Below are 11,732 nucleotides of genomic sequence, written 5' to 3'. Positions count from 1 at the left end.
ATGAGTGAGATGAGTGAGTTCCTCAAATTCTGAGATTTGAGTGATTTTGCTGTTTAAACATTAAACAATAAATAATTGCACCAGAGACAATTGTGCTTTAATTGACGGCTTTTTTTGTGTTGTTTTTTAACCGGGAACTTATCTACAGCCATCAGATCATTTAGGGGATTGTTCTTTTACTCCTTTGGTGAGCTGCGCCCAGAACGGGACTCTGTTATTCAAAAGATGTGCATGAAAGACAAACAGAGAAGTTGTGGAAGAGTAACTGGAGGAGCCACACCACTGAGTGCTGCAGTTTGTGTTGTGGGATTTAATGTAATATAAATGGACCTCAGATGGAAAGCTTTAATGGATTCAAAAAGGTTCACATTTTTAATTCAATAAGTGGTCAGCTTGATGAGTCGCTCCGTGTGGCCAACAGCCGTTGTCCGACTGATGGGCTTTTTGTGACCACAATCCCCGTGTGCCACAGCATGCTTCAAAGAGCTGGATGGATGTTTAGTAATTAACGAAGGGTGGAACTGTTTTGTAAAGCCCTTAAGGGTTGGATAAATCTTGTATGTTCAGTTTTATTACAGATGATTTACCAAATATCTTAACACTATCTTCATACATGCTAGATGCCAGAGGAGTTTGCAGAGCTGCTTGTAATCAGCGGTCTGCTGGAGGCTGTGCATTTAAAGCAGCACAATGTAACTTTCAGCTTTTGTTGAGTTTGGCGGCTCCTTTGGACAAAAGCGGTAGTGCTTTACCAGTAGTGTGGAAGGGTTCCTACCATGCTCCTCAAAGTTACATAGTGCCAGTGAAGGCGATACAGACCCCTCAGACCATGACAGAGGTTCATTAAACCTGTTGTAAGTTGATGTTCCATCACAATGACTCTGGAAATATTATATTAAGGTGGAAAAGTTACATTGTGCTGCTTTAAGCTATTGTCTCACCAGAAACTGTAGTTTAGTCATTCAACTCAGCTGTTATTCAATACATGTGTTTAATGATTTAATTATTATCATAAAACCAGAAACTCATAGCTTGGCCTAGACTCTGACCTCAGCGCTCCCCACGGACAACGTCTACAAGTGAGATGCTGTATTCGGAGAGATGAACTGGCCACCTGTCCTGATCCCTGGACCGGCGTGGCTGATAACGGAGTGTTGTTAGGTTTTTTTTGAGCAGTGACAAACTTGACACTTTAATTATGTCCGTACGATGTACGTGAGTGAAACAAGTTACTCACGGGGTCCGCCTCAACTAGCTGACAGGCCCTGCCACACAATACTGGCGTTACTTAGTTTTATGTTGTAAATTAGACGGCTATTCATCACTGTCTCATTCAGGGACCGTCAATAAACTACCAACTGATTCAGATCCAGATGTTTCTTTTCAACAGCCTCCATCTGACCAAGTCACTCTACCCAAGACGAGTTGCTGTATTAAAGGAGTAAAGTAAAACATGTTCTTTTGTATTGTATTTGAGGACATTTTAAATAATCATTTTAAAAAAATGATGGGAAAATGTTTGTCATGTTGGGGGGAGGGGCTTTCAGTAGCTCTGTAACCATGTGACCTAGAGATTTAAAATTAATGTCGAGTTGTAGGACTCCAATAGAAAATATGTCAAATATCTTTATTTTGCAATTGACCACTTTTTATAGTGACAGTGAGTTTCTTGGGCTTTTTTTTCGATATTCTTTATGAATTCTGCATGAGAAGTCTGTCCCGGTAAAAGGATACAAATGGGAGACCGGAAGCAGCAGAAACTCTGATCTGCAACGTTACTTTCATTTGTTGACAGTCAAAGTAAGAAGTTTACATTAGAGGTGAACATAGGATTGATTAAAATAAAAGATGAATGAAAGAAAACTAAAAATGTTTCAAACATGTTTTATGGCTCCTGTTTTTCCTTCAGCGTTGATGCATTTGTGTTTTGTCGGAGGCAGAAGAGGAGGAGCTGGATCAATATAGACTTTGAGACAGAAGAAGCAGAACCACAAAGTTATATTAATCCTCTCATGCACAAAGTTATATAAATAAATTGAGAAATAAAAAACAGTGTAACTGACTGTAATAACTCTGATCACACACAAAATGCAAATAAAGATAAAGATTTCTAATTTAAAAAATGAACTTCTCAGTTCTCGTGTGATTTGTCCTAAAACAAACTAAAGGATGGAATTTTCTCATAAAGTAATTCAAAGTCATGCTTTTATGGCAGAATGTATGATTATGTCCAGTTTAATTGAATTTGGTCTCACTTTAGTCTCATATATGTAGAAATGCAAGAAATGAAGTCATTTTTTTCCCTGCCAGAGGACCCCCAACTCTCCGTCCTATCCACCCCCCCGGTACCTCATGTAAAATATTGATTGATTGAATTGTTTATTTCGAACACATAAGGAAAAAATATATAAAATTTTAAAAGCAATTCAAAACATACAGAAAAAAGCAACAACAACAAAAACGTAATACAAACAGGGAAAAAAAAACAGTGTCCGAAAAGGAGCAGGTAGAAGTAAAACTTATTTAACCCTGCCCCTTTGTTACCTCTATAAATTAAACATAAATATTAATAATAAATAGCTGCTAATTTACCTATTAGGCTACTGATTTTCCCATTGGTTTAGCCTTTGCACCTAACCAGCTAACAAACACAATCTTTCCTTATCCTCCTGAGACCCGGAAGAAAAAAGGTTTTTATATTTTGATTTCTTTTACATAATTCAAGTAACTGAGACATAAGAAACATGTCACAATTTTTTTTTTCTCAAAAATATTATTTATTTACTTTTTATCACATGTCCCTTGTAGGGGACATCGGGTCTACTTTGAAGTAAAAATACATTGAAAACCATCAGTTTGGTATTTGCGAGATCTCATTTGATTTTACATTTTTTCTCATTAAAAACAATATAAAACCAATATAAAACACATTTCATCACTGAACATTCATATTGTAACTTTAAGAAACATTTTTTAACTACAAAAAAATACTACCTTTTAAAAACTTTCAAAACTTTCAAAACTGAACTGGGGATGTGTCAATACACATACAATATCATGAACACATCATGCATGGTACATCAGGAAGCAATTCTTGGCCTTTGAGACACAAAGAAACATGTTGCACTTCACACACTTCACAAATGTCTTCCCTTTGCATCCTTCTCTCCTGCACCTTGAAGAATTCGCTGTCTCCACCATTTTTGGCAAATGTAGTGCTCCATACTTCTTCACTTCTTTGTTGGGCTGTGGCTTAACAGACCTCCTTTTCTTTTTGGGAATGTTCTCTTCATCCCCCCAGGTGCTCACCTCATCTTCCTCACCACTGGACACCTCTTCATCTTCACTGTCTGCACCACCCTGTGCCTGGGACAGCATTTCCTCCGCCAGTAGCAGCTTGAAATCAAAGTACTGCATCCTCTCTTTTGCTGGTCTCCCAGAGGCCTGGTGGTCTGACCTGTACTGGATCCAGCTGTTTGTGGCAGCCAGATCAAAGAAATGCAGCATGGTGCGGACGGTCCACTTCTTTGTGCGGCTTGACATGGGATAATAGCTGATCATGCGGTCACACAGATCAACCCCACCCATGTTGTTGTTATACTCCGCCACAACAGCAGGTCTAGGCACAGTGACATGGCGCTTCTCTTTTTTTGACCACCTTGTGCAGCTATCCTGGGGCTCTATCCCATGGATAGTAGATGCCATGAGGACTTCTTTGTTGTCGAACCACTTAGTCACAGCAATCTCTGTTCCTGGTTTCCTTACAACCATTTCGGAGGCACCTCTCTCTTGTTGCCGACGCATGGTGTCATTGGACATCTTGGCCTTACAGATGGCAGGGATTTGATTCTTCATAATGGTCCCTGTTGCCAGGAGACCATTTGCCTTCAGTTGATCCAGGACTTTGACAGATGTGAAATACCTGTCAAAGTACAGGTGGGAACCCCTTGGCAGTGATTCGGCCATGCGAATGACAGCATTCCCCCCAATGCCCACCTGCTTATCTCTGAATGTGTTTTTCCCCTTGTACACTTCAAAATCAAGCACCATGCCACTGGGACTGGCAAGCACAAAAACCTTCAGACCAGTAGGATTTGGCTTGCCTGGCACAAACTGGCGCACAGGACACCGGCCTGTGAAAGGAATCATCTGTTCAGCTATGCAGGCCTTCAATGGTCTTGGCTGATTGAGGCAGCCTTGTTGCACTCTGTTTAACAGAGGCCTGTTGTGGAATTTATCAAACCAGTTCAGAAGTCCGCTTTGTGGTTTTTATGAGGTTTTATTGAGCCGGCGGTGAGCACGTCTACACAGGCCAGAGGTCTGGTAGAAATGCTGACCTCGAGTGAGGTTGTAATCAGATTCTTATACAACAAGGAGTTTAACAAATGCAGGAATACACGAATCAGGCAAGAGACAAAAAGTAATTTACAGTCGGATGTGAATCGGGCCAAATGTCATTATCAGACATTTGGCATGACTGACACAGACCTCCAAATCACCCCATGGGGTGCTCTCTTGATTCCTGTCTGTTTGAACCAACTTCCAGGTGTCGGGATCTGCCCGGGGGGTAGGAAGTTGAGTAGCAAGTTGGAGCTTCCTCAAAAGGTCTTGAGTCCAGTTCAAAGCCCTGCAGGAGGTAGGACTGGGGCGACCTCCCCCTGCAGGGGGCCAAGCTGTCAAAATTCTTCCTCAATTCACAATTTTTTTTTTTTTTTTTTCTTTTTGTTGAATTACAGTGGAGTAGTGATACATATTTTGCAAGTGAACCTTAAACATGTGATCAGAAGTCAAATAACAACAAGCCAACAAAACAAATTCAAATATCAAGTAACCAACGTGTCCTAACTGTTCTTTAAAGCAATCAAAAAACTAGTTGCGACAGTTGTATGTAACGTTTTAGCAATGTCTTTCAAGTGATGCGTTATTTCTTGGACTGTGGCATTGCGGGTATAAATGTACAACATTCAGTTTTAATGACAGCACAAGTTCCCCTTGAGAAGCTAGTAAGTAGTCCAATGTAGCACGATTCCGCAAGGCCATCATCCCTAGAGCAGCCATCTCCCGTGAGAGCATCGGCATGCCCCCTGTAGCGGTCCTTGCCGAATCCTCAATGGAATCGGGCAGTGGTTTTTGGCTTGTTTTAGGCTTAACAAGCGGTTCTTCAGAAGGAGAGTATGTGGAGTCACATCTCGATGCTACACCATAATTGTCTCGCTTGTGGGGGTCTGCGGGGCCTGTGCTGCTCCTCTGCTCCTCCGCTCCTCCGCTCCTCCACCAGTCGTGGAGGTCCTGGGTGTTGGAGCTGGGCTTTCTCTTTACCACAGAAAGAAGAAGGAATCGGCCGGTCTCCGGTGCATGGTCGAGGAGCTATGCTCCCGCAGTGGGACGCGTGGAACCAGGCCAGCGCCCCCCACCCTTGAGTGTCGGTGGTGCAGGACGTGCTGAGCCCTGGACCACCGAGGCCCTCTCCGACACAAACCCAGTCTCCGGGTTGTGGCATGGTTTGCCACTAAGAAGAGACTGGACAGCTTTTACTTTTCTGTGGATTGACTGAACAGCAGAAGTTTAGAGTACAACAGAATGATATCATGGATTCATCCATGGCATGGAAGTCCATCTTCTTCATATATACAGAACTGAATTGCTTTGTATGGTCATAGGTCTACCCATAATCCTTTCATGGGGCGTGAGTTTTGTGCTTCCTAATGGGTGTTAACAGGTGTCAACATTGTCCATTTAAGTCCAGTTTAAAATTCTCTGCACATACAAAAACATTTTCATACATGAACATTTTCATACAAGAATAATTTCATATCCCTCACATAATGTCTATTTGCAGAGCTTCAAAAAAAAGTCACGGTGGGGGGAAGTGTTGATAATGTTTGCAATATTTTTATAGGATGCAAATCTTGGAGCTTATCAGTCTTTCAACACTATCTGACACATTCCCCCTTTTTCTCATCTGTGATTGCTAACTGTGATCAGCTATGCGACATGCATGCTATTTACGCGTAAAAGGATGTGGGTTTCACAACGCGGCCGTCGTTGCTGACCCACAAATTATTTACATTTTTACAACCATGGGAATGCTACAATCCGTTTTTTCTTCACCTCAGTAGTCTTCTTGTAGGAGAGCTACATCATTAGGAGAAACCAGGTCGTTAGCGGGTATAGAAGGGCAAAGTTTTACATAGACAGGTAAGCCAAATTTGGCAGTTTCTTTTGCTGCATGGTCAGCTGAAGCATTGCCTAGTGAAAACAGGGTTGGACTGGGTGTGGGCTTCACATTTAACAAAGCAATAGATGAAGGTAGTTGACAGGCTTGTAACAGTTCACCAATCAATTAACCACATTTATCTCCGAGGATGAAATAAATCCTTGGTTCGCCCACAATATATAAAATCTATAAAATACAATATACACAACCAAAAGCATATCTGGAATCTGTATAGATTGTAACAGTTTTACCTTTTGATCAGTATATAGTTTCATCTACTTGGGTGGAGCTGGAGGAGGAGGGCGCTTTCAACAATTAAGAATTATCACAAATTGTATAACCTGCGTATGGTATTCCATTTTTATAAGCAGAGCCGTCAGTGAGGAAAACAGGAAAAGTCAGGACGAGTGTTAAAGACAGAGGTGTCAAAAGTATTCTCATTCATTACTCAGGTAGAAGTATAGATATTAGAGTTCAAAAATACTCCTGTAGAAGTTGAAGTATCAACTCAAAATGTATTTATTTTTATTTTTCTCAAGTAAAAGTATAAAGTACTGGTTTCAAAAGTACTTAAAGTATAAAAGTAAAAGTAATATAAGCGGGGAAAGACCATTAAGGCTAAAAGCCATTGAAAATGAATGCATCTTAGTATAATGCAAATATATTAAAGAACCATATATGTGCATTATTGAGCATTAACATGTGTTTCAGAGACCAGACACGTACAAACCAAATATGTTTATACTTCTCATCCAACCACAACCAAATTCACTCTATCCGGATGGCACAATTTAACTGGATAGTTTTTTTTAAAGGCCGAAATGAAGTAGAGTAAGGCTGTTTTTAAAACGTAAGGAGTAAAAAGTAAAGATAATTGCGTGAAAATGTAAGGAGTAAAAGTAAAAACCGTCTAAAAAATAATTACTCCTGTGAAGCATACACAACCAAAAGTTCTACTTAAGTAAGGTAATGAGGTATTTGTACTTCGTTACTTGACACCTCTAGTTAGAGATTAGTTATACATGCATTCAGAGACGTTATAGTAGGCCACAGACAGATTTCCATGCACTTACATGATGAAGTTACCATAGGCAGGATACGATTATGTAAATTGGGATGCTCTGATTTGGCTCACCCCAATGGGAGCCGATCATTGGCTGTTTCCTCTGCGCCTCCTCTCAGCGCTCAACCTGTGTAGGAAACACTTTTGAAAAAGACATTAGTATTTTCATACATTTCAGATTCTTTTTTTTGCGTTATCCAGGCCTACCCTTTGTGGAGGGCAATTAGCAAATATATATTTTGCATGTACCCTGGAGGGAATCCATCAATCTGATCTCGTGACAGACCACAATTCTCTTTTGCTGTCAAAATTGTTTTAGCATAAAGTTCCCTGGGATTATCAATTTTCCCTTTGAACTGTTAAGGCAATAAATACTGTGAAAAAAAGGTCTGAGCTTGCTCTGGTGTGATTTTGGCAACAGCTGTGGGATTAAAAGGGAATTCTACAAGCATCAAGTACTTTGCGCATCAAGTACTTTACTTTTCAAATCATGTGGCAAAGTTAGTTTAACCGCTGTTTCCTCTAGCCATTTTGTTTATTAATTTAAAATCTCTTACCATTATTTGGCTCCAAATTTTGTAGGCAACAGATCTTGGATTTTTGTAAAATCCAGTCGTCATCAGAAGTGTCATCGTCATTTGATTCTTTAATCAGTTTCACCGGATAAAGGTTTTGATTTTATCATTTAACTGGTTCTCTAATTTCTTTTTCGTCTGCGTTGTGTTTTTAAATCCTTCTAGCCATCAGCTTTTTATTTTGATCAGTAAGCGAAGCTATTTGAGATTCTGCATTACGGCGTCTACCTTCATCCCTCCAAAAATCTGAGGGAGTTTGAAGTGCTTTTTAGTTATTTTAACAATATTTAATACTAACTGAGTAACAAACAAAACTAACAAATAAAACTATCGGTACCGTGATTACCATACATGTATTTAAAGAACTGAAAAACTTCACTTGACAGAGCATACAAATCATTCCTGTTGGTGCAAGAAGAGCAAGTCAATTCTTGCAGAAATGAAATATACCTCATTTTGGGAGAGCGTGTCATCCCAACTTATAAAATAAAACAGTTTCTCTACATACAGTATGTCTATTTCTCACAAATATATCAGTGTTCCAACACTTACGGACCCCACGTCCTGCATGCATAAGAATAGTCCCCCTGGACTATCTTTTTATTGGTACTCAGACCAACCATGGCGCCATTTCTCTCTTTAATGTTACCCGAGATATTAAACCTTTTTTTTAGAAGAGCGAGTCAGATTCTTAAGGCAGGAGACGCAGAACATTCTCACAACACAATCAAATTCAAGTGTTATGAAATTGCCAGCATTCCTAAAAAACATCTCTACAATAACCTTCCCAATAACACAAAATAATAATAAAATATAACCTTCACAACCACACAGCGGACTTACCTAAATTTCAAGATAACGTCAACTTTCTCTGGCACTCCAGTTCACAGACTTTCGACAACAGCCCAGAAACAATAATTTGGGATTTTGAAAAAAATGGACCCCTTACCTCTGATTAAATTTAGATAGAAGTCGCTGGTTGTGTCGTTGGTCTGGAAAAAGGAGTTCCCATCGAAAGTCTATTGTTATCCGGGTCACCGGCACCAAATTGTTGTGGAATTTATCAAACCAGTTCAGAAGTCCGCTTTGTGGTTTTTATGAGGTTTTATTGAGCCGGCGGTGAGCACGTCTACACAGGCCAGAGGTCTGGTAGAAATGCTGACCTCGAGTGAGGTTGTAATCAGATTCTTATACAACAAGGAGTTTAACAAATGCAGGAATACACGAATCAGGCAAGAGACAAAAAGTAATTTACAGTCGGATGTGAATCGGGCCAAATGTCATTATCAGACATTTGGCATGACTGACACAGACCTCCAAATCACCCCATGGGGTGCTCTCTTGATTCCTGTCTGTTTGAACCAACTTCCAGGTGTCGGGATCTGCCCGGGGGGTAGGAAGTTGAGTAGCAAGTTGGAGCTTCCTCAAAAGGTCTTGAGTCCAGTTCAAAGCCCTGCAGGAGGTAGGACTGGGGCGACCTCCCCCTGCAGGGGGCCAAGCTGTCAAAATTCTTCATCAGGCCTGACCTTCCAGAGTGCATCCTCTTTTTTGTGGTCATCTGAGATGGCAAAGTCATCTGTCACTTTGATGGACTGGCAGATTTTGAAGAATCTGTCCCTGGTCATTGAGTTGGTGATGATAGGGACCCTTGTCTTTGCTGCCCAATACATGCGCATCCTCGGGTATTTGAGACATGACATGTACATTGCCATTCCAAAGAAGGTTTTCACCTCCTCTGGAGTGGTTTTAAGGGTGTTCCCAGAGACCAGCACTTCCCGCTGGTTGGTACAACTAGAGACTTCCTCAAAAACCTGGTCATCTATGTACTGTTTGAAGTACCCAGAGGGCCTCAAGACTTCGTGGTTCGGGGTGTTGATGTCCATCCTCCTCTCATCAAGGACAGGGTTGAAACTTAATTTGAAGAGAAAGGAGAGGTATAATTAAATTTAACTATAACAAATGTAATATTATATGTGTGTCTGTGTGTGTGTGTCCGCGTGTCTGTGTGCGTGTGTGTGAGTGTGTGTGTTTCCGCGTGTCTGTGTGCGTGTCTGTGTGCGTGTGTGTGTGTGTTTGTGCGTGTGTCCGTGTGTCCGCGTGTCTGTGTGCGTGTGTGTTGTGGGTGTGTCCGCGTGCCTGTGCGTGTGTCTGTGTGCGCGTGTGTGTGCACGTGCATGTTTACGTGAGTGTGTGTCTGTGTTTGTGCGTGTCCATGTGTGCGCGTGTCTGTGTGTGTGAATGTGTGTACAAGATAAATAGCCTGTTTTCCCTCCCTTGACCCTGTATTAATAAACTAACTAAACATCAGAGCCCTAGCTTACGTGTCACTTCTGATCCAAAATGGCCGTTGGATGACATCACTTTCTTCTTCCTCGTCAGCTGATGAGTCCTCCTCTGAGCTTTCATTTTCCTGCTCTACTGCCTGGCCACTTTCTTCCTCATCTTCTGACAGCTCAATATCTGACTCTCCCTCAACAATTCTCATCAGAATCCTTTCTGCCTCACTCAGTGCTCTGTTTCCTTAAAAATGCAAAATGGCTGAAAATTAGTGTAAGCAAGTCCCACTGTCCCCTACAAAGGACATGGACTAAAAAGTATATTTTAAAAGGCTTAAAGTTGACATACACCTCTGAAATCTTAGTAATAATATAGTTAAGGCTTTCATACATAAAAAACAAAATAATTTTCAACAATACAAATGTGATATTTGTATAAATTTGATCACTTACCTCTAGGGGTGTAACAATATATCGTGCCACGAAATTTCGCGATACAAAAACGTCACAATACGTGTCGTGGAGGTGACAACCTGTATCGCGATATTGGGTTATTAATATTAATCTATTGTGTTGACTAGAAACGCGCATCCGACCGCGGCCGCGGCCCGCATCTCGACCCGCAGACCAAAATCTTACTCCGCTGAGAAGAAACTAGTCCCATTTTCTGGTCCCGTTTTGAGCTCTGAACTTTTACTTATGTAAGGCTGGTGTAGAGTTAAGCCTTACCTTATTAAATCAAACCTTTTTCGGGTCGTGAGTAGGATAAACACGGGAAAACTTCTGCTGAGTTCCAGTGTACTTTAATGTCCGCTCAACAGTGTAGGATTTTAGAACATCAACACAGCACCTAGTGCTGTATCACTCCGCCCAATCTAAAACAGACTAAAACAACTACAGATAAACTGACTAGTGTCATTATAGTCCCTGATTTACATCAGAATTTAAAGAATATATTTATAAAATAATGAACCCTGAATTACCAAAATAAACTTCTTAACAAAAATAAATCTCCTCTTACACTTATAAGGTGAGCATCAATCAATCTTTTTTATGATGTAAAATTGTATGTATTTATTTACTTTTATTTATTTATTTAATTTTAGTTGTTAAATTAGAAATAAAAAAGTCAAATCATACATGAAAGAAACTATTCAGTTTGTGGCAAAATATTTGTACTTGTATGAAACTGAAGATGCAAATGCAAACCTGACATTTACTTTTAGTTCAGTTTGTGGAAAATGGTTGGCCTGGCTTTCTCTTTAAAACTTAAACAGTTATAAAGCATTACAAACTATAACAATAGGGCAAACACAGAGCATTGTTTTGTATTTTGTGTCTTTCAAATAAAAGACAATTTTTTCCAGTCATATTTTCCTCATGCAAGGCTGTTAAAAAAATACTGCTATAATATCGTATCGTATCGTTATCGTGACCTCAATATCGTGTATCGTACCGTATCGTGAAATTAGTGTATCGTTACACCCCTACTTACCTCCCTTAGGACCATAGAAGGTGTTTGCTGTGATTCCTGCCATTTTTCAAAGAATGACAATGGGATCTGTTGGCCACACCCCCTTTTGTGTGACATCACTGGAAAG

General features: G+C 40.4%; 1 protein-coding gene across 1 annotated transcript; it reads right to left on the bottom strand.

The window, feature by feature from the left end:
- Positions 1-3,066: 3,066 nt before the first annotated feature.
- Positions 3,067-9,738, bottom strand: LOC133419111 (piggyBac transposable element-derived protein 3-like). The gene is made up of 2 exons (XM_061708122.1): positions 9,382-9,738; positions 3,067-4,113 (listed from the first exon to the last, which is right to left on the bottom strand). Exons 1-2 carry the CDS (start codon positions 9,736-9,738, stop codon positions 3,067-3,069), a joined length of 1,404 nt encoding a protein of 467 aa, XP_061564106.1.
- Positions 9,739-11,732: the final 1,994 nt, after the last annotated feature.

This window comes from Cololabis saira, chromosome 19 (assembly GCF_033807715.1).
Source record: "Cololabis saira isolate AMF1-May2022 chromosome 19, fColSai1.1, whole genome shotgun sequence".
NCBI classification, from domain to species: Eukaryota; Metazoa; Chordata; class Actinopteri; order Beloniformes; family Belonidae; genus Cololabis; species Cololabis saira.
The sequence above is the reverse complement of the archived record's forward strand: the minus strand, read 5'-3'. Positions and strand labels throughout refer to the sequence as shown.